Below are 27,465 nucleotides of genomic sequence, written 5' to 3'. Positions count from 1 at the left end.
AACACTTTTAGCAACATTTTAAACACTTTCACATCAAAAAGCCTGGAGAGAAAATAATCTTGGTGATGGTCATTTTACTTGCATTATTCTGTAGAAATAATGCACACAAACAAAGGAGTCTTAGAGTATCTGAAAGAGCTTTACAATTCTGTGGCTAGAGAAAAAAGCCACTTACTGGCAGGTTGCTCCATCTGCACCATGAGGGCCTGCAGAGCATACAAAGCCTGCAGCTCCTTCTGCTCATCCTTCAGATATTTCTGCAGCAGCTTGGCCCTCTGTTTGATCTTCTCACTGTCCATCTTGTAGGGGTTCTCACCTGCAGGCAGGTATTTGAGGGAAGTCTCATTTAACAGGACTCCAAAGGCATGGTTAATGGGTTTGAACTGACCTGACATACTACAACAGTTACACATGACTATTTCTGTTAAAATTGTAAAAATCACAGACAGATTTTCATTCATTCATTCATTCATTCATTTGGGTCTACACCAGCATAGTAATTAGTTTACGTCTCATTCTTATCTGCGTGCACTATTAGTAGGCCTAAATGACGAATGTAAAGGGTACATGGTGACTCACAGATGACTGCTGACTGGCAGACGGACATCATCAGAGCTCTGACAAACAAGTTGGAGGAGGTCTGCTGCTCATCGAGGTTGGCCTGCAACACACAGGGAGGAAATTAGAGTCAACATAATGTTGAAGCCTGCACACATCCAGACTTTGAGTTAATCACATTATTATGTAGACATGTCATGTCATGTCATTGTCCGTAACCGCTTATCCCTTTCCATGGGGTTGCTGCTGGAGCCAATCCCAGCCTTGTCTCAGGGTGAGGGCAGGGTACTCCCTGGATAAGTCGCCAGCTCATCGCAGGGCCCTCACTGATGAGCAATGTGGGGTTCAGTATCGTGCTCAAGGACACTTCGACATGCAGCTCAGCCTTGCCCGGAGCCAGGATTTGAACTAGCGACCTTTCGGTCACTAGTCGACCTGCTCTACCCGCTGAGCTACAGCTTTTAAGGTACATTTTTGATCCAATTTTGCCTTAAGTTGATTAAAATAGCAATGTCATGACTAGTCCTCAGGTTCAATAGCAATCTGAGTTGAGTTTGGCTGATGTCATTAATATGTGATTTCAAATAAAAGGTCATGCTTGACATACACGTGACTAAAGTCGCACTGTAAGCCAATTATAAAGAAAACACCATGAAGAGAACCAGAAGGAAAGGAAGATGGAAGTAGAATAATACTAGGAATTACACACAAGCAGGAATACGAACCTCAACCCAGTCAAAGATCCTCTGGTTGTCGGCCTGGTCCTGGATCAGTTTGTCCAGCTGTTTGGTCAGCTCTGCAGAGTTCAGCTCCTTCTTTTTGCTTTTCTCTGACTCGTCGCCCATTGTGAACTCCACATTCTAATCATTACCATGGAGACAGAAAAGGGTCTCATGCTCACATGTTCAACACAACGCTCACCTCTACTTACTACTCTTTATTATGTAGCTGAAAACAGAGGCACTTTGAACTTAAATACAATCAGTTCTGACCATAGTTATATGGAAAACACATTTTTACAATCTTTGTTAAGCGAATCATCTACAAGGTTTTGATTCTACAGTATAGTCATTGGTCCCTTCTTTAATAAATAGCTAAAAATTACTCAGCGACTGCTCACCTGTTCTGTCACAAACTTGTTGACGTCTTCATCCTCTGGTAGGAATTCTTTCCACCCGAGGCCAGCCTCCCTCCACATTGTACCTGCCTTTTTATGGCTCTGATGAGAAAGATGCAGGTTGGATGGAGACTGATGGGCACACTCACTGATCATACTGTTGCCAACATTGATCTTGGCGATAGGAACTCATTCAAAGTTACATATTTGCTTGGTGTCCCATGTTCTAAATGTTGATAAAGAGCTTTTCCTAATCTCGCAAAACCTTCCATGCGAGTTTATACTTGACATTGTTTCCAAAATCGCAATAAATATAAAATGTGTGCATCCCCCCAAAAATACAATGTAATATAACTTAGGATAAAGGCTAGATTGGTTCTCACCATTTCATTGCAGAGCAAGGTGAGGATTTGGACGAGGAGGACTCCAGCTTTGCCCAGAGGGATCAAAGGCTTTGAGATCTCCCTGGAGACAAAAAAGGTCTATTTAAGTTTGACAGCCTACTAACACATTAAACACAACCCAAACCTTCATATCCTCTAGTCCATTTCATTTTGTAAAATCTTGCGGGGCCGACTGGGGCTAACCTGAAAAGTTCTCCCATGGGGATGCCTCCCTCATGGAGCATAGGAGTGATCAGTTCTGCTAGGTACAGCCAGATATGGGGGATGTCTATTGCCATGTCTTCAGCCACTTCCAGGATGTCCTGAAGCCTGAAGGAACACAGACATAGAGACAACATTTATTTAAGGTTTAAAGGATAAAGAGAACATCTTCAAAATTAGCTAACAGATGAGAAAACTGAGCAATATGGCACCACGCTGACTCATATATATGGAAAACTTAAAACTGTTTTTTTGGCCGAGCACAGTAGTTTAAAGATTTATCAATTTCAGCAACTGCTTCAAAATATTACTTTTCTTTTCTTTTCTTGGATTCATATATTTACTTATTAGATACCCTCTCTTTCACAGCTCATCATATGTTTTCTTCGAAACTCAGAAACGTCTTACACAAACTATATGTAAAACTATATCCGTTCTCCTGCTGCACCACCTCTCTGGAGCTCCATACTGACCCTTTGTAGTACTGCAGTGTTGGGAGGGTGCCTGTCTTTATGAGCTGGTGCAGCAGCAGGCCCATGTGCTCCCTGGCGATGGTGCTGCGCTCCAGCGTCGACTCCAGCCCGTTTCGTACAAACACAAACAGCAGCTCAGTGCTGTTCATCTCCTGCACACACTGCAGGGCCTCCTGTTGGGACACAGAGGGACATACAGATTGTTCAGACTGTTAAAAGACAGCAATATAACTGTGCATGTAATATGCATGCACAAGGGATTTATAGTAAACAGTGAATGCAGCTACAGGTATTTCAACTTATTTATAGAGGTTCAGCAATCCTCCGATGGCCTCCTGCAATCGTACCAGAGCTGTATTTGTTTCTGCGAATGCAAAGTAAAAAATCTCCTGCTGCTGCTTCGGTCAGTTTTCAAATTATCAACTACGGTGGGGCCATTACTGCGAAGCAGCAACAGGAAACTGACCAAGGTAATTAACTTTCACTGAGGAAGATGAGGACTAAAAATTAACCTTTGCTGAAGTAACACAACTAGATGTAGATCTGTGCTGCTCATCAGTATATACCTTCATGTCGTTGATATGGAGGTACTCCTCGATGATGGCTGTGGACTTCTTGCTCAGCTCTTCTTCGGTCAAGGCTGGCTTAGTGGGGGTCTGTGAAGGTGGTGGAGTGGCTGTCTCCCGCTTCGCTGTTCACACAACCGGAAATAAAAATCAATGACAATCCTATTCTACAAATCTGAATTTATGCAAACAACAACTAGCAAAAGTGCACATTATTGCAAAGATGTTTGTGTTGTAGAACTCATTATGTACTGTGTAATAGCTACACTACGGCTGTATGTCATGTCACCTACCATTCTCTTTGCTCCTGGCTCTCTCTCTGCTGCTTCTGTCTCTGTCGTCAGTCATGCTCGCTACTCTGCGGACAGGATCGGCCGACCCCCGCTGCTCCCTCTCCCGGCTCCGTTCTTCATTCTCCCGGCTGAAGCTACGCTTGGTGATCTGCAGCCGGTTTCGATCACGGTCGTCTCGTCTCTCTTCCCGTCTGTCAAATCGGTCGCTGCCTCGATTAGAGCGGTCAAAGTTATCGCCGCGTTCTCGACTTGAGCTGTTTCTGCAGAAGTACAAAAGGAAAGCAGAGTTTTGGATTAAGAAAACATAAAACACACGTACAGATATACAGCTGCAAACTCTGTAGGGCCATGTACAGCCCTCGGATCCTTGTTGGTGAAAGATTCTGTCCGTCTGGTTCTAACCTCTGAGGAACCCGCCTGTCTGAGTCCAGTGCAGAGCCTGCAGAGGATGGAGGCTGCTGTAAGGCTGAGAACCTGTTCAGGGTGCTGGTGGCTGGGCGGCCTCCTGCCTCTGAGCCTGGGAAAAAAATACACATATATAACACTTGAGTTTCAGCTTTGAGGTGAATATTTATCTATTGTATATTTACGTCACTCTCACAAACCTACCAGAATCTGCAGGTTTGGTGCTGGTGCCACCGCTGCTGCCCTTGCCCCAGCTCCCCCATGTGCCTTTACCTCCTGGGGCAAGCAACTGATTGTTGAAATCAAGAACAGGAGTCTGAAAGAAGAGACCATCGCTTTAAAAAAAACACATTTCCCACTAAAGCTACAAACAGGATACAACATTTATCAAATATTAAGAGGTTTCTCTCATAGGTCCTGTTTCAGGTAAAGTGATGTTTTGATTATGTTAACGCAATGTGAAAAGTTGGCTTCCTCTCCTACCTTAGTGATTTTGCTAAGGCGAGAGGTGTCAATAGGTCGGTTCTTGGAGATGGGCACTGTATTCCAGCCCTCGTCCTGGGGAGGTGCACCACGGCCCGGTGTGTGAGGGCCTCCACGACCCCCTTGACCTCCGCCACCCATCCTGCCTCCAGGGCCGCCGCCTAACTCCTTCTTGGAGACAAGGGCTTGCTGCACCCTTGCCTGCTCCCTGTGCTCCTCCATCTCAGCCTCTTTGTGGATCTGGTCGATGGTCTTAGGGCCCTGGTCGCCTCGCCGGGGAACCCAGTTGTTCTACGATGGGGAGGGGGAGATTGTGAGTCCATGGCAGAGATGACTGATGATAAAATAATTGCTGGCCGTTCCCGTTTTTAGATGATTTGACCTCATGGGATATTATAATAAAATCAAAGCAGCAAAAATGTCTGTCCATATCACCAAGTCCTCTTACTTATTTTAAATTTTTTAAGAATAAATTCCATGTTTGGTAGAATTGTATTACAGGTGACACTGGATACATCTTTGATTATAGTGTTCATGAGAGACTAGAAAGGGATTGCAAGATCAGCATCGTAGTGATTCTTAACTCTTTTCTTTAGCTTTTGCCTAGAAAGGAAATAAAAACTGTGTGTGTTTTACTGTGAAATCGGGCCCATGTGCTGACTTGAAGCAGCCGATTTTGGCCTGTAAAAACACCGAAGACAGCAGGTTTTGTAACACTGTGTGGGCGGGACTGGGAGCATAACTACAGGACTGCAGCATTCCTTCAGAGAAAGAAAGGAGCCGCACGAGAATTAACTGGCTTTATAATACTGTACTTGAAATGACCATGAGACGCTAAATAATGAAAACACTGTAACCCATTTTTAATGAAGTATTTTAAATCATGTTGATTCAGCTGAAAGTAGAGGTGAATTAATGGGGTACTTGAAAAGATGGTGGCGCATGTGTTGAGCAGCCTATGGCACCCACCGATGCTGCATTAAAGAGCTGAGGATGACATTTCTTTCTTAGCCTGTATGTGAGACTCACACAGGACAGGGTTACAGCACGTAATAAGTATGGTTGTCTCTGGGGCTGTGTACAGCACCACGCACAGTCACAGACTACATCTAAGAAAATGCTGCTTTACAGTTGGTTTAGCAAAGTTCCCTGTCCATACTGAAATGCCTTAACAAAAGAAAAAGGCCAAAACTGAAAGGAATAGATGTGTTTTCAAATGTAGCCAGCTTGGAGTAAACAAAAGACCTTTCTCAAACCAAACCCTCCACACTCCCACTTCGTCACAGAGTGGCACTTGTAGTCACACTCACAGCTGGATGAAGCACACTTCATTAGCTGCAGTGCAGTGACGAGCTTTAGGCAGCATTTCTTATTTGTAAACATCATTTTGACTCTGATGTTTATAAGCTGTTTGGTTTTCGCAGCAGTCCCTGTAGAATGCTACATTTCTTACACTAGCTAGTTAAAGTACTCCCCAAACATTAGCAAGCTAACGTTAGGGCAGTGCATTATGCTGCACACATAATGGATAGCCCGGCCATTTTTTTCTTTCCGCCCCAAACTGGCAGATACCAAGACTCTTGATCACTGACGAAACACAGATACCATGTGATAACAACACAGTTACAGTATTAGCTGACAAACCTTGTTAGAGGCTAGAACCAAATGACAAAACTGGAAATAAAACTTTTTTTTAAATAAACATTCATTTACAATAAGAATAGTGCTTTTAAGGAAAAGATACGTTTATGCTGCACCTTTCTAAAGCTCTAAACGTGTTATTTAAAAAAATATATTTGTCTCCATAAAAATGTTATCTATATGACCTGTAACGTGGCAGACCCTCTGCTAGGACACACAAACAGAATGGACGTGGGTATGCAGAGAAGATCCCGCAATAAAAAGGAAATGATTAAACCTTGGAGAACAATAATCCATCAGTAAACTATTGGGTGTCTGATGATGAACAGTGTGTGACATTTCATCTGTGTATTCTATTGAACTCATATAGGTTTGATAATACATGTTACTGTCAATAGTCTGACATGCAAATGCTACATTTCATGTTTTCTACCTTTAGTGAAAATATTTTGAGAACTCTCCCATTAGATTTCTCACCAGAAAACATTATGACAAGCCTTGGCAGTTTTTTAAGTTTTGGACCATTTCATGTGGTGTGGCTAGAGTTTTTATAAACACCTATAATTTTCCTAGCCATGTACGCAAATTATCCTGAGTTAACTGTGCATGTGTGCGTTTGTGCTGTGTTTGTGCTTTACCCGTCGAAGATCCAGCACATCCTGCAACATGAAGCGGATCCTAGAGCTGGTCTTCCTTTCCTTTATGATTTTCTCCATCTGGTTGAAGTACTGGTCCATACGAGGCTTAGGAGGACCACAACAGTGTGATGAGTCGTCTACACTATAGTTTAAATCAAAACTAGTTCTAAATAGACATTTATAAGCATGCATATGAATTAAAATGTGCATGCGTGTAGTACCTTGGCCTTCTCAAAGTCTAGGTCCTTGCCGATGGTGGACAACAGTCTACAGAGGCACTCCAGGGACTCTTCGTCATGGTTTTTCAGCAGCTTTACAATGCAGTCATGCATGATGACCTCGGTGAGCATTTTAAGCTTGAACAGCTCACCAATGAACTTGATATTGCCCAGTGAGCGCCTCCGGGCCTTGTCTTTAGAGTCTTGTAGCTCCTCAATGAGCCGCTGCTTCTCCCCCTGCCAGAGAAACAATGTAGAGAGTTGAGTGAAAAAGGAAAATGTTATGGAGAGATGGCAACTCCATTTTTATGAGACGGTATGACACCTCTGAGGCAGCCTCCAGCTCCTTCTGCTTCTTCTCGAAGATCACGTCGTCATCTTTATCCTTTTCAAACTCCTTCTGGCATCGATTTAGCAGCAGCTTGCGGAAATTCACAGTGGCTCCCGGCTTATCTGGGATTTGGACTTTAAGCTGGAAAGAGAAGGAAAAAATGTTAAAAGAGTAGGAAAAGACAGGGTGCAGAGGTTATGCATTTCCTATTTTCTCCTCAGTTCCTCCATCCCATCAGTCAAGACCTGTGTCACTAATTAAAGGTAATTCACAAGACATTTGAAAACCATGACTGCCACAGTTACCACACCGATGCATCAGCACCGTGCAGAAACGAATAAGGACACAATCATTGTTTCAAGTATTTTGAATTATAAATGAATCATAAATAAAAACTTCACTATTTTTTAGTGTTTCTCACCTACTTCCATCCATTTAAACGATTTTTGGTCAATATCATAGTTTGAGGACCTTAATCAAAAACTAATATCACTGTGTGTTGTGTTCTTTCAGCAGTCAGTAGATCTTTCAAAGCTCTGCTATGCCACTTCCTTAAGTCAATGATGCTGACAACAGTAGTGGATATCTAAGGGCATGTAGACCCTTTACAATTCTGAGTGTCTCCTAGAAACACCTTAATTATGACACAATTTTCTTATCAAATACCCAGTTTTATCATCCCAATGGTGAGGTGACTGATAAAAGAACCCAAGGTAAGATAAAATGCCCCTGTGCTGATAATCAATCAGCTATATGGTGGTGTAACATTAACTGACTGATCAGTCCAATCAGTAACTCATTGTGGTTCTATTCTCCCTGCTTTCGAGCAAGAACTGGTTCTAATGTTTCAGAGTGAGACTTACATGAAGAGATTGTTTTTTATGGGTTGTTTTTAGCTTAAAACTGAGGTAACCAGCAAAAGTAATCAGGGTTTTGAATGTAACTAGCTGAAAAATACCACTCCCTACATTCAGGTCTCTTTCCATAGCTTCTCCTCCATAAAGAGCACCGCACATTGTCATCACTAACTTTATCAACTACCTCATTCACATGGAAGAGGTCAGGACCACTGGTGTCAGCAGATGATAATGACTTGTTAAAAGGTTGACAGGAGTAACTGAGTATGTTACAGAATTAAAACACTTGTTGCACTTGAAAGCTACACTAATATTGAATTCATGTTATGCTTTAATGGAAACATTTCAGATTTTACTTGAACAAGAGTAACGATTTCAAGAATGAGTACTATTCTCTTCGACTAACAAATAGTAGTCTTCTGACATGACAGATTAAGTGTGTGTCTTCAAAAAATATTTTGCACAAACAGGTGCAATGCTAAAACAGATTAATTATGTAAAAAATACTTGTTTTGGGTGGATTTAGTTTATTCCCTAGAAAAATATCTTGTCACCACGAAATACTCTAAGCCTAGTTTTAAAGCACTAACATGCAGGCTTCGATACTTAGACAAGACTTATGACTGAATGCATCATATGATATCAGGACACCACTGAGCAAACTGCACACCTAAAACTCAGTCGTTAGAGTAAAAATTCATGCTTTCTCAACAGATATTTTCATATTGTGTGGCAACACTTACCCCCATAAGGCAGCGGCACATGTTGGCATAGGCCACCGAAAAGTCTGGCTCGGAGATGGCCTTTTCAAAGGTAAGATCTATGACGCCTTTCAATCTCTCCTCAGTGTCAATAGTCAGTTCCGTCACCTGTTTCATTAGCTGTTGAAACTTTTGAGGGGTCAGTTTGTTGAGGATGCTGCGAACCCGTTTAAACAGCTCCTGGGTCTTAATGTTTTCCAGATCATTATCCTCCTCATCTCCACGGCCGCGACCAGCTTTCTTAGTTGACGGTTTCCAAGCCTTCTCTGCTTTGTTCAACTGCACATCGTCACTGAGGGACATGGTGGTGATGATTTTTCTTGGCTCTTTCCTTTGCATCTGCTGAGAACGACGTGGGCCACCAACTCCGATGCCCATGCCTGGAGGCTAGAAGAAGGGATAAAGTCTTTTACTTCAAGGTCTATGACCATCAAGTGCTGAGATCTTGGATCGCATAAAGAAAATGTTAACTTACTGGTCCTCTGTTTCCTCCTCCCATGCCAGGCCTGCCGAGGTTGGCGAAGGAGGGTGTGAAGTCAGGACCACAGTTCATCCCTGGTAGACGACTGGGGTCTAGTTGACGCAGTGGGGTCTTATTAGCCTGAACAGACAGAAATTAACATGAACTGAAATCTTATTCCAATTTTATCTGAGTTATAATGCCGTCATCATTTTGTCTTTATTAGTAACGAGTCAAATAAGCTTTTCAAACAAAAACATGAAAAACGTGGTTAAGTCTTCAGTGTAAGATAATGCACCTTGTCTAGGACAACATCACTGATGGCTGGCAGGCCCTCAGGCTTGTTCATGCTGGCCGAGATGAACTGGAAGCCCAAAAGAAACTCTCTGTCATACTGTTTCTTCTCCTCTGGATTGATTGGCTTCCATTGTTCTGAAAGAGAAATGAAAACAGAGAATGACATTTCAAACATTCTGAAGATACAAAATCCTCAGTATCAATTCAGAATGAAACTGAGACATAGTGTAAAGGTGTTTTACAGAGCACAGAAGAGAAAATAATCATGAGGCAGTATAACTGTTAATACTGTCATGCCTCAGAATGAACACAACATGGCAGACCTCCAATGAGAAAAATAAAATGAATAAATAATTAAATAATGATAATTAAAATGTTGTGACCTAAAATTCACCTACATTTTAAAAATCACAGCTTCTCATCGTTTATTGTTCAAACATTATGTGTTACCATCACATAGGTATCGTTTTTCACTGAACACTCATATCAGCGGAGGCACAATCAGCTAAAACTCCACCCCCTCATTTTCAACAAAGCAAACATAAACGCAGCCAGCTGACACATTGCTGACTTGTGAACATAGGTTAGATAAGATCATTGTTCACAGTGAACTGCCAGCATGTGGCACTGAAAGGTATCAAGTTTCAGAGACCCACCCTCTTTGTACTGGTACTTCTTGTCAGTGCTGGGTGACTTGGGGGATTCTGGCTGGATGTTCTCAGCATCCAGCTTGTCCTCCTTGTCCTCCCAGGTCAGGTCTGCCTCCTCAGGGGCGGGAGACACAGCAGCAGGTGGCTGGGTCTCAGGTGCTCGGGTGGGGGCTGACTCGGGCTCTGGTGGGGCCACTACCTGCTCCTGGTTCAAAGATAGGAAAGTGGTTAGGAGTGGTTTCAGGCGCTTTAAAGGAACAGCTCAGACAAAAGTAAACATTCTCTCATTATCTACTTACTTCCATGCCAATGGAAAATCAGGTGAAGTTTTATAATCCAAAACGCCCCAAGATCTCAAACACTCTCAATAAGTGGTGAAACTTGTTTATCTACTTCAGATGGGGTACGAACTAATGTTTTTATTTTGGCAGTTGCAGTGAAGATTTTGGCTGAAAAAAGAAAGGCTTGTGGAGAGTTGGATAATGCTGGATAAGCTGTAAGCTGGAGGTTTTTTTTGCTGTTGTTTTATTGCATTTTAGAAGTGCCCAGCTTCTTCAGTTGTGTAGCAGAATGCCGCAACCTTGTTTGGCTGTGTAGATCCAGAAATGTTTTGTGGACAACGAAACTTGCCCCCAGCTTTCCATTGACATAGAAGCACAGAGGCATTTTTGAGCAAACTCCTTCTTTCAAACAGGCTGTTAAAGCTTCAACATTAATGAATACATGCATTACTGCACACACCTCTTTAAAGGCATCCAAAAGGTCTCCCACTGCTTCCTTTTTGTTAAGATCCTTCATCTTCCTCTTTTTCTTTGGCACAGACACAGCAGCTACAGGACGACAAACAAAATCAGCCTCAGTAGCAAAGCCATTTCTGACAGTTTTTATTAATGATGGAGGACAGAGATTCAATTCTATACTATCAAATATTTCATTGTGTTGTCATTAACTGACCTTGCATAGTAGTTTCTACAAGGGCAGGGGTGACCATCTGGGGAGGAGGAGTGTCCTCCCTCTCTTCTGCTGTGGAAGGGGGGGGAGTGGGCACCGTTTCTGGGGCGCTGTCAGCTATAGAAACCGTCTCTGCAGGCGATGGCTTCTCTTCCTCGGCAGCGGATTGGGGCACTGGGGTTTCATCTTTGACATCCAGGGCGACTGGAGGAACTGTGTCTTTGACCGCAAGCTGGGTAGGTGCTGCATATACAACTGGATCAGAAGGAATCTCCTGGACAGTGGCAGCAGGACCAGGCTGGTCAACAGCTGCAGGTACAGCTTGGACAACAGGCGTAGGTGCAGCATGAATGGTGGCTGCAGAGGTGTGTATGGTAGGTTGCTGGCTGATGTCAGGCTCAGCAATGGGACTGTCATCATGCTCGGCCAAGTTGACAATGGGCACCTCAGGGTCTTGAGGGGCAGGCAGCGGCAGGCCGTTAGGGAGGCGGAGCTCCTCAGGCTGTGCGATGGGAGACTCCAGAGGGGCCTCCAGCTGACTGAGTGGCAACACAACAGACAGTCTTTCTGGCTCCACATCTGTAACACCGTTAGCAGTGGAGGAAGGTGCAAGAGAAGTGTCCGAGGAGAGGACTGCCTCTTCTACCACAGCCTCATCCTCTTTTACCACCACCTCCTCCTCCTCCTCCATCACCTCTGTGGCTTTCTTGTCCATTTTGTCTTGTGCAGCAGAGGTGGGCACAGGGTCAGGCAGGGGTGCAGGGTAGGCAGGGACCTCGGGCGCTGATTGAGGAGGTGGGGTGGGTTCCCTGGGGGGTGGGGGAGCATCCATTACATCTGCAACAAGAGTGCTGGGTGCAAGTGTGGAAATAGTGTCGAGAGTGTTATCCTCTGCTGCTGATAATACTGGGGGTGAAGAAGGCTTAGTGTTCGTGTCAGAGGACGTTGCGTCAGTGGGGATAGGGTCACTCTTAGCAAGTTCAGGGGTCTTTGACAGAGGAGGTGGCGTAGGTTTCCCACTGTCATCTGGGGTAAAGAAGAAGAAAATCTCATTAGACTTCATTGCAGCAACTCATGTTTTCAGAATCCACACTTTTTCCTGCCCTCTATAGATGGACCATGAGAACATCAAGGTATTCGTGGAGCCTTTATAGATATGAGACTGCATTCACCAAACACCTGATGCACTGCAACATCAAACATTCCCCAACCACATACTTATTTTGAGCCATCCACTTCCTGTGTTCATAACAAATATGCCTTGGTTATGTACAGGTAACTCACCACTATCAAAAATGGAAACAAACACTATCAGAAACGGTTCAAAAAACAAAACAGGCAAATATTAGCAGCTTAAGTAAAATCTGAAAAATATGAAAAATTGGAATAAGGAGTTACTTGAAGGTTCATGCAGCTTTTTAGGAATGAAATACAAGCACTTCCATGCACGTTCAAGGTACCTAAATGTCAAATAAATTAACTATTTTCACTTAACCCAACCAGATTGAACTTGCTGGTCACACTCCCTTTTTGTGAACCTTTAGGCCACCACTGCCCAGTTAGTACTTTAAAATACTCTTAACTAAAGTATTTCAATCTAATCATGGCTATTTAAACAAACAAATATAATGGGATAAAATGTGTTATGTTCAATTGCCAAAGATAATTGGTTTAAATGATCTGACTGTCAATGAATCAACAGATTATGTTGAAAATTAATTTAATTAAGTTAATTTAAATTAAAGCATATTCCTAACCTTGAAAACAGAGTTACAGTTAAAATTAACAATTTTAAAATCTTTCAAGACGTTGTACAAACCCTGACAGTTTTATCTTATTGTGACTGTGTTCAATGCTGTATGTGGCACTCACCTGGTCTAACCACTGCAGGTGTAGCAGCAGCTGCGACGCTCTCACCGTTGGCCTGGGCCACTACTGTACTCTCTGTTCCAGATATGGCTGTCTGTTGGACACACACGAAAAGGTAAGGTATGACTGCATGACATCACCATTTTTTTTCCGCGAGTGGGGGGGTTAGCATTACTTCCTAGTTGTCTGTATGAGCTGCACATCAGGATTCTCTGAGAAAATCATACATCAGTTTGATTTTGACAGGCTGGCAATCTGCAGCATTCAGCATAAAGCAGTAACATATGGACAGAGCAGACAAGTCTCCTTGAATGTATTTAACATTCTAAAACAAAGTTGACAGTTAATAGACACTGTATAAATTACTTAAAGTACTCTTTATAGTGGACTAAGGCCGCAACTGAGGATTATTTTCATTGCCAGTGAATCAGTTTAATGGTTGGTCTCCAAAATGTCCGAAAATGGTGAAAAAACATTTTCAAATGGCTTGTTTTGGCCAAAGCACAAAGGTATCCACTTTTACGGTCATAGAGGAGTAAAGAAACTAGCAAAATTTACAGGATAACTACTCAGAATTAAACAATTATCAAAATAGTTTGCAATTGATATAATAGTTGAAAGATAATTAATCACCGCTTCCTTAACACACCCTATAGAAGTGCAGTTGCTACCAGGTAATAACCATGGACAGTTGACTGGAGTACTAGTATCGAGCATAAAAGAAAGAATAAAGTGACTGTATATATAGTCTATGGCAACAAGTAATTGGTTTCCCCACATTAACACTAAACCACTGACGCTCACTTCATGTCATTATTGATCTGTCTTTTATCGCTACATTTTATGATTTGCCAGAGTAAATTATGAAGCTGACCTGTGGTGGGGTTGGGGTGGAGCCACTGCGGCCCCCTGACATAATCTCCTCTGTAATGTCTCGACCTCCTTGGTTGGGATCTCTTATTCTGATCTGTGGAGGAGAGGGAAGAGACCTGCTGTTAAGATTAGAGAACAAATCTGCATTTGTAGAGCATCTGTAGAATCTGTATGTAAAGGAAAGCACTTGAGAACAAGCTGCTTTCCTACTATAAATGAAGAAGATAGGGTAGGATAATACAAAGAGTTAAACTGTTTCAGGGTGAGGACAGTAGCACGTAAAACAGTTGCCTTCCCATGATGCAGCGCCTACAGTGGTCAGCCCTTTCTGCATCTATGACTCACTAGCTGCCTCTGATTCAATGAAAGCTACATTTCTCACATTGTGAGCACAGGCACACCAGATCCAAAAAACTAACCGCCATGCAAATTCCTCTGCTCTGCAACTGAATGCGTTTCAGCCTGTCACCAGTGAATATGTCTGACTGAGTGAGACGCAAGTAAACCAACTTTAAGCTAATTGTCAAAGAAATTCTAACGGTAGTTTAAATCGTTATGATTCGTGAGGACTGCAGACAACATACAGCTTTTCCTGTACTCGAACACAACACTCAGGCTGAGGAGAAAACAGTCACAATCTGATCACTCTTACTGTAGGAAGTCAGAGCTGTCATGAAACTGGTGTGAGCCACAACGCAAATGACACATGTTGTCACTAGACAAGGATTAAACTGTAAAAGTTAACAGTGAGCTGCTAAACACTGCTGCTCTCTGGCCTACTTCTGACTTTAGGAACAACAAAATTTGCTTGTTGCTACTGACCTTTACCTGGTTCAGTCCGACAGAAACTCCCCTCCCGTAGGATTACTAACCCTAGCGGGCCTCTCTCATCCTGGGGCTGAAGTAGCTGTTTCAGCAGACTCTGGAGGTGGACTTTAAACCCAACAAAGCAGAATGGTGGCTGGACGGAGCCAGTGTAGTTTCATCTCAGCTCAACTCACGCACATCCAGGCTGTGATAGAGAGCCTAACACCGACAGAATGGGACAGAGCAGGGCTGGGCCTGTCAGTATGCTAGCTAGCAACTTGACTCTCTCCCTCGCTCATACGCTGAACAGAACAGGGAGGGAGGAAAAAAAAAAGAGGATAAAGCGACTGGCCTTGTAAAGCTATGGTATTGGAATGCAGAAGCCCGCCCACCGAGACTAACAGACAGTTAAAGGGGCCGAGGGGCAGGGTAGGGGGGGAATGGGAGGGTTTCCAGGAAAAAAAAAGTTATCCTTATCAAATGAGCTGAAGCTAGTAGAGAAACTCCCCCTTTTTCCTCACTCTCTCTGTCTGATCGGTCATCCTGCACACTCCAGTCGCTCCTCAGACATTTTCTTTTTTGTCATGCTCACCCCTTCTAAAAGAAGAGGAAACCAGTACACAGGAGGAGGAGGAGGAGGAGGAGGAGGAGGAGGAGGAGGAGGGGGTGCCACAGCAGCAGAGGAAGGCTGGTTGGTCAGCCCTTCCGGCTCAGAATGGGGAGGAGACTGGTGGCCACGTGGAGCTGAGCTATGTGCTGACATGTCCTTCACCCCCTCCCCTCTAGATATTCTCTCTGACACACAGCCAGAGAGCAAGAAAGTTTCAAGTAGAAAAAAGGGCAGTTTGCAAGGCCACAACTTTTGCATGTCACCAGATACTAAAATATTTGGAAAATGGTGGCAGTTAAAATCATGACGAACATGCACTAGAAGATCCTCATTTTAAAATTCATAGAGTTCAAACACACCCACTCCTTCTCTTTCTCTATATGACTTGCAGGAACTACAAAAAAGGGTATGTACCTTTAGGTCGCAAAATAGCCTTGCAGTTCTAGCATACGTCTGTCCTGTTGACAAGAAGCAAAATCTCTACCTGATCTCAAAAAGCATAAGTCCTAAAAACCAATAATGCAAAGCTTGTAGTGGAAACTTATGCACACACAGATGCCTTGACTTACAATCTTATGGCTGAAGCACAAACATCACACCCTTGCTCATTTTTAGGCTGTAAAATTCTCAGTTCCTCAATTCCTGCCTGTCATTTCAACTCTTACAATGGGAAATCTCCCATCTCTGGGCGCATGGGAATGGGCCAAAGTACACCCCAGGCAACCACAGTCGCTGATAAGCAGCTGAGTTCCCCAGCAAGAGGGACCAGACATTGCGCAAATCTCGTGGCTAACCAGTCCCAACATTTAACACCGACATCCTTTTCCTTTTAACACACAAAACAAGGACTCAACATATGAGGGTTTCTTCATAAAAACTACAAGTGATGACAACACATTTCTTTAAACAAAGCACACATTTGGAAAGTTTAATCTGCTGAAGACAAACAGAAAAGTGACTTTCCAGCCTCAATGTAGTCAAGTCAGTCAGGCCAAAGAATCCCAAACCCACTCAAAACTATGGCTAAATCTCTACACTGGAAGCAGGAAATTCCATGCAAATAAAGCCTTTAGATAAACATGTCAGAAAAGTTCATGTTTGTGCCTCTGCTACCATTGATTTTTTAAAAAGGACTTTTGCAGAGATGATTCAGAATACAAACAGCTGTTTTTCTTTGATTAATAGTATGAGACAAACATTTGTGATTAAGCAACTTAACAGTGCAGGAGACAGAGTTTTTCATTCTAGCTGGATGCAAGAGTCTGAGGAACCTGGGCAGGACTGAAAATAATTTTGAAATGTAAAGTGCGTCACAGAAGTCTCAAATGTAAAAACGATGATTACATGAGAGGCACAAACTGGGGCTGCAGTTCACAGAGAGCTACCACATACCAGGCGAGGGCCATCTTGGTGAGCAAAGAAACACTAGACATACTGTAGAACTAGGGAATATGTCGCACAGCAGCTTAGTCTTACAGCATACCAGGCGGAGGTCAAGTTCACCACAGTCTTTTTCAATCTGTAAACTGAACTCTATGGTCAGGCTCAAGAATGACTCTAGAATCATCTAGAGACATTACAGCATCACAGACAGGCTGTATTATCTAAAAACCATCCGGTCTGGCCTTTGATGATTGTGAAGAAAACAATATTATTTGTTCATATTACTTTAAGGGATTGCTAAATTAATGACTTTTAAACTGAAAAGGTCACCCAAAACCCAATTTTTGCACATTCCCTATTCTAATATTACTAACATATGGGCTATAGTAGCCTTCCAGCCCCCAGCAGAAATAAGGAGTTTTCTACAGAGTTCTGTTAAACTCACTTCTTTCTAACTCAACTCTCACAGATTTTTTTTCCATTTAAAGATTAGTAGATTTGTAGTCTCTTACACAACTGGTGTGACTATTATATTGTGAATCCAATTATTTACTTTATCCTTTTACCCCCACACGAAACTGTGGTTGTCCATCAGTGATTACCAAGGCAGCAGGATTTGTGAGATTGTGAAATATCATTGGGAGATCATGTTGTCTCACAAGCTATGCACTTGTAAATGAACACACATTTGTTAAACCAGGCATTGTCCTGTGAGCAACTACTGGCAGATACAGCGAGCAGCTACAAGTAAAGTTTAGGTGGGATGCCCAGTGAGAGAAGAGACTGTCTATTTGAAAACAACAATGGCAGCTCCCTGAGAGGTTAGCGTGACAGAGGAGCAAAGAACGATCAAATGACTTCATGAGGAGTTTGGTTTACCAACTTGTTCTGCTTGTGGCAGCACACTCTGATTGTTGATCTGCTTGGTCGAGGTTAGCCTGTGATAGACAGAAAATCTGTCCAGTCACCTGAGATGGTCTCAAGTCTGTCCTTTTTCAAACCGTTTCTAGCAGCGCATTCTCAGATGGTTCTGTGTAACAAAAAATATGCCTCATGAGGTTACCTCAGTGATCTTATTATGCCCCTTTCCACCAAGCAGTCCAGTTCACTTCATTACACACTGGAATGATTATTTTTTTGTGTTCTGCACTCTCCCAATGGATTTCCCAAATTCTTGTTTTTTTTCAGCATTCTTCTGCGTTGTTGCCTTCAACCTTTTTTCCTCGTTGTAGTAAACAGCCACATGTGTGTGTGGTAGAGACAGTGAATGCCAGCAAAGCAGAGAAAAAGGTCATCAGTTTGCATATGTTGCCAGTTGGGCAGTTATGTAGAATGTAGATCACAGTGTGTCAGTGTGCCTACATTTAATGGCACTGTCCGCAGGTCACATAACAGATCTGACGTTTAGGTGCAGTTACCAGGGGCTTTTGACATGAAGGCGAGCAGTCAAAAGCTGCTGATGTTCAGAAGTGATATTTTATAACTCTTCATCTTCAATGTATCTTCCTGCTTCTCTCTGACTGACAGATTAAAGTTTACAGATGAGTGTGTGTCCATGATCCTGTCTGTCTATAGGGTCCTCTTGCATGTGTGCATGGTGTGGTAACATTTAAAGCAGTTGAATCAGCCCAAAATACAGAACATCACATTGACATAACGTTTTCCAACTAATTTCTCGTTCAAAAACGAAACAAATTTATTCCCATATTATATTATTCCCATGTGTAGACATCTGCATATCCCCAGGTGTATATGCAGATGTCTACATATGGGATGCTTGAGTTAATCACCGAGTAGCTGTATGAGCCTGGACTTTCTCATGAGCAGGAAACACACATCTAATGTTTTCAGATGGAATTAGAAGTGTGGTGTCGTTGATGAACAGATTATATCAAATATTTTCATTTTAGTTTAACTATTCTTCCAAGTTTGTGTCAATTTCCAACTGACATTTCCTCATTTTAAACAATATAAAATACCTACTCCAGGTTTACTAGTAGTTCATTCTGCTTCATTCATCAAATGTGGGGAAACTATAAATTATACGCATGTACCATCTGAACCAGATGTCCATTCTCAATAATCAATTTCAAAGTGTAAGTTGAGTTGTGTAGTAGAATGCTGACTGTACCTGTTTACGTTCCCGTTTGGTGTGGATGTGTTGGGGAGGCTGAGGTGGTGGTTGCTGCTGTTGAGGTGCAGGGTTCATAATAACGGGTGCCGGCTGCACCGGGGGTGTAAACTGAGGCTGGGCGGGGTAGTAGGCCCCTGCTGTGGACCAGACAGAGAGAAGAATGTAAACACATACTAATCTTAATCTTATAGCCATAACCTGATACAAACACAAAGGACATATAAACATGTTAACTTAACACCACAAAGCTAGAGTTGACAAAACAGCAGCACAGCCTATATTGATTTTGTTCTTAAGGACTTGTTCTGCTGCTGTGAGGCAGTTAGAAAAGATGCATCCAAAATGTGAAGGTTTGTTTTCATAATGATTTGCAGCGCAACAGCTGTAGTTCTAAGTCCCAACAGTTATAATGTCATTATGGTGACGTAACTACACTTTATTAAAGTCTTCTCACTGCCAAGACTGGATGCGTTACACTTTAGGCATCCCTCAAATGCTCTACAAAAGAACAACTTAGAATCTGTGTAAACATGCTTCACTAAACCTCATTCCGTACAGCACAAATGTGAGGTGTCCTAGCAACATTCCTGTGAACACCGTAGACGCCTTGCAAGAGGGAGCTGGTAAAATCAGAATTCATCATTTGAGTATATCTTTTACAGCAGCTTTTAGCGTTACTGTCAAAACTTTTTGACGAAACTGGAAAGATCTTTCGATTAAGTTCTTATTATTGCATTATTAAATGACTGGATTGGGGACTTAAAAAAGACTAATAGTCAGTTAAACTCTACCATGACATTCAGACCAAGTCATCAGTGAGCTGATAGAGTAATTCAATTATATGTCATGTTAAAAGTCATGATTTACACAAATTGGGCCAGTATGATTATCGACCAATCATTTCATATAGGGCCCAGAAAAACCGGTGACTAAGTCTGGAAACTAAGTATCAGGTGATTGTAATTTAACATCTTCAGGAAATGCCATGAACTTCAACTGCTTACTGCCAAAAAGGCTGTCTTCTCAGTGTGGCATCTAACCAATGCTACAGTGGAGTATTACATCTTAAGATAAACTCCAACTATCACCTCTATCACGATAGTTCCAGTAATTCTCTTGGACGTGCATCGAAACCTCAAATCTGCACTTTTGTTCCATCTCAGTACCGCCTTTCATGTTCTATCTGAATGGAACTTAACAGTAGCAAAGATGGCACCTGGAGGGCCCCACAGGTAGGCCTTCAGACCATGACACAGCAGTCTCTGCTTCGGTGTCCCTTACTTCTTAACACCATGGATATCTATTATGTTTACAAATGCATAAAGCAAGCTGCTGCCAACAGGATCAAGGAAAAATTAAATACTTTTTTTAGACTACCCAGTCAATAATGTCAACAAGACATCAAACCATTCAGTGACATTACCCAGCCTTGTAACTGGCCTCGGCTGCAGTTCAAAACCAGCTGTGGCCCACGTTCAAAAAAAAAAAAAAAAGAGAGAGAAAGAAAGAAAAAAACCCTTCAGATTGAAGAGGCCTCTCCTTCAGCCCAGCGCAGCTTGCTCCTGCTCTGCCTCCCTCTCCCCTCTGCAGGCATTTCAGTCTAACTCACATTACTGAGTCTGCATTGTTGACCAGGAGCAGCGCAGCCTAAATATAGTCAAAACCCCACACTGCCTGGCGCACAAGAGGAAAAGGGAGGAAGACAGAAAGAGAGAGCAGGACAGAGAGAGGGAGAACAGGAGCATGCTCAAAACCAGAAAACTGGAACAAGACTTTTCTTGGATGGTGTCCCGATATAAATAAGAGGCTCGAGGTATGACTCACAAAGTGCAAGACATGGTGAGAGCAGATGGGGGGGGCTCTAAAGAGACACTAGGAGACACCTACCCTCAGAGTCCTGCTGCTCTTGAGACCCACGGTTCCCCATGCTGAATGTCTGCTGAATGCAGAGGTGCGAATGGACAGAAAAGGAGGAGAGGGGGTTCTTCAACCCCCCTCTCTAACTTCTTCCTGTTCACTCTACAGGTGCCCTCTCAGAATGACTTCTTTTAATGCTCAGCCCTCCCTCTTCCAGCGTGTCTCTGTTACGCTCCTCCCTCTGACCTTCCTAATTCCTCCCTGCCTTTCACTTTTTTCCCCACCTTCCTCCCTCCCCTCCCTCTCTCTAGTGAGCCCTGGCAGGCAAGTAAAGCTACTGAGTTGTGTGGCTCTGATTTGCCTGAAGACTCCCCCATCTCTCCGCCCTGGACAAATGATACGATGCATGCTGGCAGGGATGTCACAACCTACTACAAAGGGGGCGGGCTATAAGTGTGTACATTGGAAGAGTGAAGCAAATCATGGAGCTTGAGGGGTGGGGGTCTTAAAAATAGTCACCATACTCCGTCAGCACTGTGTATGTGTCTGTGTCTCTATCTGACTGCTAGAAAAGGACTCAGTGGTCAGAGAGACCGCACCACTTAAGACGATGGGGGGGTGCTGGTATGATACTCAGAGTATGCACTTACCAAATTTTTTTATGATGGGCATTTTCAGTCCTAACGGCAAAAATCTGATTATATGCCAATCTACAGTAGATCTGTGTCAATTAGCTGTCATTTTGAGATGTTGAGACTTTTCCCTGAAAGCCCCTGCACTTTCAGAGGCAGTGTAGTGGTCAATCCCATATGAGACCACTGTTTGTGAGTTGTGTCTCTGTGTCACATGACCAGTTTTTTAGGGTCATGTGCCAAACTAGTATCACGACACGTCGTGTGACTCGCAGAGCGACCACTGTGTCACAACCTCAAATACACACGGAACGTAGTGTCCCACGTGGTCATACAAGTATCTTGCATAAATAGCCACAAAGCTCTGTCAGACAGTACCACTGGTAGCTTAATGAGGACAGTAATTTGTCTAGAAAAGTCAAACCAATAAACATGACAGACACAGAAAATCTACTGTGGGCCTCTGGTGTACTACCATCACAAGGAAAGGCGGTAATGAGTAACTTAGAGGTGATCCAATTTTCTAGAAATTGCATTTCCTGTTTGTGTGATCCCTGTCAAATTTCTGTCCAAATTATAGAACTAGAACTCTCTCCATTAGAGTTAAGCTGATATTTTTAATAGTACATTTTTACTGTTGTCGTTTTCAGCTATAACATTAAAAGCAACATCATGTGACTTTAACTTAAAAAACAGCTACAGTACAGTGTGTTGTAATAGGGTGAATGGCGCCTGTCACAGGCACTCTGACCACCTTGCACATTTCTGCACTATGTAACTTCAGCGAGAGGGTAGGATCACAGCATCACATACATATTTGCCGACTTCATCTGTGATCTTTATCCCGGGCGAATCTGCCAGGTCTGTAATTTGTAAAGTAAAAATTCCACCACAAATTACCCACCATATTTCGACAAACACAGAGGTCATGTGATAATATTAGTCCCATGTGAATCGGCATTTCTGTGATTTTTTTTAAAGGTTTTTTTGTGTTTTCCACACCTTTTTTCTGCCTTCATCCCGGTCGAGAAATATGGAGGCTGCGTTGGCAATTATAAATGAAAGTTCTGACAGCATTTTGGGTGCAAATTCAGGAGGCTTGTCTAGGTACACAGCATGGAGACCCATTTGCACAAAGAGCAAGCTCAAATCCATCAGGAGGAGGGAAATCTCGAAAGATGATTAGATGGATTACATGCATGGCTGCATGCGGTAAGGAACATTTTTCTATCTTTCAAAAGGCTCACCAGTTATTATCATATTAAAAATATCCATATCTATCCGGGGGATAATGTCAGTAAATTCAAGTTAAAACACAGACTTCACTTAACCTGTGCTAATGCGCTGCATGAAACACAGACATTTTGGGGTAATTTCTAAATCACATAGCGTCCCAGGTAATGCTAGTCCCATGCAAATAGGGCTTAAATTATGTTTGTTTGACTTTTGTTTGTAGTTAGCACCTACGTTATGTCTGACAAATTGTTACAGGCCTGGGATTTGTATGGCTGCACTCAGAAACTGTGCAGGAAAGGGGTAAGGGGGGGTACTACAGTAAAAACTCAAGTAAGTTAGGATGTGAAAAAACAAGACATTTTTAATGTTAATGATTGACAGACAGAAAGCTTTAATATTACTATATTGTGAAATGGCCTGAGAGAGATGCTCACTTCATCAAATAGATGAGGTCAGCTGCAACTCAAAGACTTGATCAAACTATACTCACATTTATACTGTATTACCAGGTGATAAAGTTCAGGGTGAAATTTAATATCAAAATGCAAAGTGACATTCTGATTACAAACAGAACACACAATCCCCCAAACAGAATTTCTTATTTGCAAAGCTGATTGAGGCTACTACTTGACGTTTAAATAAGCCAGTTCTCTGAGGAAAGCACCAGTCTCATGATTGAATATGCTAACAAATAATACAATATAGTTTAACGAAACGGTCTCTGAATTTCTTTAAATTGCCAGTTTATTTTTTACAGAACATGCATACACAGTATACAGAATGTGCAGAGGCATTGTTCAAGTACCATGTGCACCAACCGTGCATATACGTGGATGTGCACCGAGCATGATATGGGAAGCCAAATAGGAAGAACTGTGTTTTTACAGTCCTGTATTCAGGCCGGCGCATTCTATTGCTGATGAGCTACAGTTTAAACAAAGACAACACATAGTTCAGATGCCTGCTAGTGGGGGGTCAGCAAGTTTGTTTTCAGGCCATTATCACTTCTTGTGTGTGGTGACACTCAGCCACCTCTAGAGGGAGTGCCAACACATGGGATCAACGGCAAACATCTGCGATGCTGTTCCCAGTAATATGACAACAGTGTGTTTGGAATAAATAATGTATTAAAATGTTTGTCATGTGTACTAGGAACTATGATAGCTACATTCTTTGTGTAGTATATCACATAAACATGCTTTCATACTGTTACGTTAATACATAAAAATTCATTTGGAATACTCCTTTCACTAACCCTGCTTTGACTTTGATAGTCAGCAAATTTTAACTTTTCTACAGAATGCAGCCACACCCCTCAGGGACAACACAACAATTTCATTTCATTATGACCATATGCTCCATGTTGGGTAGGAAGAAAACCATCTCAGCTGAGTTCTCGAGAGACAGTCTAAAGAGATACTGCTGTTTGTTCTTTGTGCGTGTGTGCATGCATGCATGCATGCGTGTGTGCGTGTGGTGTGTTTGCATATGACTGGATGCTGATTCTTAGCAGGTACATTGAGATTCTCTCCTGCTGGTCTATTACTTTTCATTGCTAATGTTCCCATGCCTGTCTGTGTCACCCTACTCGTCCCAGTATGAATTCAAAGACCTTTCCAGCCAAATTTCCAGAATTTCAACGAACTAAAATGACAGTCTGAGATACGGATCAAGATTAATTACTGTCATTATAATGTGAACTAGCAGGCTTATCAGAAGCTCACAGACAACAATTAAAAACAGATAACAGAACTTGTGAACTTCTCAACTGTGCTGTCTTAGACTACCTTAAACCACAGGAGGCATACAGACAGACAGTGTAATGTAGTCTAATTCAATTGGATTTAGAAAAAATATGAAACATTTATATTGTTGAACAAAATATATAAATTCAAGCACTTCCAATGACTCTTGTCTATTTTCAAAAACGTTTGGGGCCACAACCTTTCTTTTCCTGAAATTCTCAAACTAACCAAACATACAAACAACATTCAGTTTCAAAAAACGCTGATGACACTCCTGGCTTTAGATAAAGATGGCTATAATTTATAGCAATATCATACATCTGCTTTATGAAAGCAAGATACAAGCTTTTCTGTAAAGACTGATATGAAGAGACATGCAAAACAAACAGGAAGGCTGCCACACTAAAAGCTTAGGCGTAGCCTTAAATAGGACAGAAGATGGACAAATCTCAGATTCACAAAGCATCCGAGAATGTCACTAACAATGTGAAAAAATACATGGACTACAGATACGGCAGTGATGTGAAGCTGGGATGAAAGAATAATGGAAAAATTATTGGACACAACAACTGCCTTTACGAACATGATATGCAGGACATCAGTAAGTTGCAGGGCACTCCCAATGACATTGGAACTTTGGCTATCTTGTTAGCAGCTATGTGGCCTACACTGTTGAATAATGTTTCTTGTATCACACTGAGCAGTTTGATGCTACACGTTTCTTGTTTGCATACCACTATTTTTAACTTTCATAAATGTTGGACAACATATCTATTGTTTAATGACAGTAACAGAGCTGGACTAAAGTTTTTGGTGGAAACATGGCTTAAGTGTCTCTCTGTGTTTGAGTGAATAGGTGAGGCCCCAGGTAGAGCCTCTTACCATAAGTACCATATTCAGCTGGGCTGGTGCCTGGGTAGAAGCCTGGGGTGCCTGCTGGGACAGGGTATTGCTGGGGTGTGGCCACATAGGTTGCTGACCGGTACTAAAAAAAAGAAAGAAAAGAGAGCAAGGGTGGCAGGAGGCGAGGAGGGGTGGAGAGACAAACAACAATATTAGATGTAGTCATAAAAGCAATATAAATCACAAGTGCAAATAAAGGCCTGCATTTTCATTTCATTCTCTTCACATTACACATCTTAAGGCCATTTGAAAGTACAATATTTTGTGGATGTAGTGTTTACAGTATTGACTGAAAAAAGAAAAAGATGACAGGTGACACAACAAGAAATGTGGGGTGTCATGTACCATCTGACTTGGCTAAGAAGAAAATCTGGCAGCTTCACTAAAACCAAGTCTCTGCACCCTACCTGTCCTGGTATGAAGTAGGCAGGTCCCTGTGGTGAGCTGGGGAAGGGCAACTGTTGCCCGGGGATCATCATCATTTGGGAGCCAGGGCCTGCCTGGTAGACGTGGGTGGGTGTCACAGGCCTCGGGCCACTGCTTGGAGGGATGCCCCGCGGCCCACTGCTGGGAGGCAGGTTGGGCCTGTTGGTGTAATAGGGCTGTAGAGTTGGCAAAGGTGGTAATAGACAGGATGGGGAACAAAGACAGATGTTGGGGGGGGGGGGGGGGGCCAGGAATAAGGGATGGGATGGAAGGAGGGGTAGAAGAGAAGGCAACAAATGAAGGAATTATTAGTTACCACTCTTAAACCTCTGACATGAAAACAATCCCACATTCTCTTGTACCATTTTTTTTGTCTTGGTACAAGTGGAGCTGGCTTGTCCAGCCTAAAAGCTAGGCTCATAGCTTGTCCATGAATCTATGGCTAGACTCCAACTGGAAACATATTGGCCCTGCCTGCCAGAAGAGATAAAGCAGCTAATGCTGGTTCATTCAGAGCCTCCTCATTGACATTCTGCTGCTGGCCTGGGAGCTAACCGTCGTAGCCAGCAAAATGACACCAAGCCAACAAAGCACAACACTGCCAAATATTAGACACACACACATGTGCACTCCTCAAGAGGGTGAGAATAACAAAGACATGGAGAAACTGGAAGAAAGAGTAAATTGAGTTACCTGTAGTGACCTGAAGCTTCCCTTCAGCAGCGCAAACACAGATGACACACAGACACACATCAAATGGAGGCAAGGAGAGGGTGGTAAGAGAAGGATTGAGAAAGAGAGCACCACAATCAGTTAGAGCAAAGCCCCCAGAAAATGTCCATTCTGAGCCAAGCAGTGAATTAACAAGTAGCATGCAGAAGAGAGGCAGAACAGTGCATCCAAATAAACTGCATTTAGTTACTCTTAACTACTAAAACTCAACAACTATTACTGAAGGATGGGCATTACTTAGATGTTTACTTTTTTCAACGATTAAAGTAACTGAATTGTTGTTGTTTTGTTTAATGGATGGCTGTTTTCTTGCATGTCTTTACATAGACCATCCTTACATTCATCTTCATATTTTGCCACAGCTGTCATTCATTAAAGCATGATTTTATTACTCAATAACAATCCCAAATGTACAGTAGGTGCAGTGAAAATGAAACAAAAATACTTCATCCAACATACTATGAAACATCATTAAATGTCTTTTAACAATAATTAATATTCTCTGCCATCAGGCTGAATTGGTCTTCACATTTTAGGTATAAATTTCATGAAATAAAGATTTTTCTTCTTTTAATTTCAATTGGCCGGCAGTAAGACTGACACGTTTCAAGTCAAATCTATATTTTTCCTTTATTTTCTCTATTTCTATCACGTTTCCTAAATGCAACAATGGTCACCTCAAAAGTATTATGTTATAATATAAGTATATTTGGTCAAAAGATTTTATGCTATTTGATTTCAAGATTGCCCAGCACTAGTGTTGCTCTCAGTTAGGATATGTACACTTATGCAGTTTTAGTCCTTAAGTCACAGCACACTGGAGCCTCTCAATCTTCTCTACTGTTTGTAATATATGTAACAGGTGTTAGTCAGTTGTGCTGTTAGTACCTGTTGGTGTATAGGCCGGGGCCCTGGGGCAAACTAGAGGAGGAGAGGCAGATAGGACAGAGGTTA

General features: G+C 42.4%; 1 protein-coding gene across 9 annotated transcripts in view; it reads right to left on the bottom strand.

Annotated features, from left to right (window-relative positions):
- Window positions 1–27,465, bottom strand: part of LOC119005372 (eukaryotic translation initiation factor 4 gamma 1-like) — a 39,263-nt gene that overhangs the window by 1,568 nt on the left and 10,230 nt on the right. For 3 of the 9 annotated variants that reach the window (XM_037072934.1, XM_037072944.1, XM_037072953.1), the window contains exons 5-32: window positions 27,400–27,432; window positions 26,473–26,493; window positions 25,761–25,955; window positions 25,333–25,435; window positions 18,978–19,117; window positions 14,048–14,140; window positions 13,177–13,267; window positions 11,308–12,330; window positions 11,095–11,183; window positions 10,360–10,558; window positions 9,705–9,838; window positions 9,422–9,547; window positions 8,929–9,333; window positions 7,323–7,469; window positions 7,001–7,234; window positions 6,780–6,884; window positions 4,501–4,791; window positions 4,222–4,333; window positions 4,015–4,129; window positions 3,613–3,872; window positions 3,320–3,444; window positions 2,754–2,926; window positions 2,263–2,388; window positions 2,059–2,140; window positions 1,679–1,777; window positions 1,284–1,418; window positions 580–661; window positions 176–316 (exon numbers count right to left, since the gene is read on the bottom strand). In XM_037072934.1, coding sequence (XP_036928829.1) covers window positions 176–316; window positions 580–661; window positions 1,284–1,418; window positions 1,679–1,777; window positions 2,059–2,140; window positions 2,263–2,388; window positions 2,754–2,926; window positions 3,320–3,444; window positions 3,613–3,872; window positions 4,015–4,129; window positions 4,222–4,333; window positions 4,501–4,791; window positions 6,780–6,884; window positions 7,001–7,234; window positions 7,323–7,469; window positions 8,929–9,333; window positions 9,422–9,547; window positions 9,705–9,838; window positions 10,360–10,558; window positions 11,095–11,183; window positions 11,308–12,330; window positions 13,177–13,267; window positions 14,048–14,140; window positions 18,978–19,117; window positions 25,333–25,435; window positions 25,761–25,955; window positions 26,473–26,493; window positions 27,400–27,432 — 4,879 coding nt within the window. Of the gene's footprint in view, window positions 1–175; window positions 317–579; window positions 662–1,283; window positions 1,419–1,678; window positions 1,778–2,058; window positions 2,141–2,262; window positions 2,389–2,753; window positions 2,927–3,319; window positions 3,445–3,612; window positions 3,873–4,014; window positions 4,130–4,221; window positions 4,334–4,500; window positions 4,792–6,779; window positions 6,885–7,000; window positions 7,235–7,322; window positions 7,470–8,928; window positions 9,334–9,421; window positions 9,548–9,704; window positions 9,839–10,359; window positions 10,559–11,094; window positions 11,184–11,307; window positions 12,331–13,176; window positions 13,268–14,047; window positions 14,141–14,868; window positions 15,155–18,977; window positions 19,118–20,867; window positions 21,010–25,332; window positions 25,436–25,760; window positions 25,956–26,472; window positions 26,494–27,399; window positions 27,433–27,465 lie in introns of those variants that run through there. The other 6 variants (XM_037072958.1, XM_037072965.1, XM_037072973.1 and 3 more) reach the window with 6 other exon arrangements.

The sequence above is a fragment of the Acanthopagrus latus genome, chromosome 2 (assembly GCF_904848185.1).
Source record: "Acanthopagrus latus isolate v.2019 chromosome 2, fAcaLat1.1, whole genome shotgun sequence".
Lineage (NCBI taxonomy): Eukaryota > Metazoa > Chordata > Actinopteri > Spariformes > Sparidae > Acanthopagrus > Acanthopagrus latus.
Note: the sequence above shows the minus strand (reverse complement) of the source record. Positions and strands in the feature narration are given on the sequence as shown.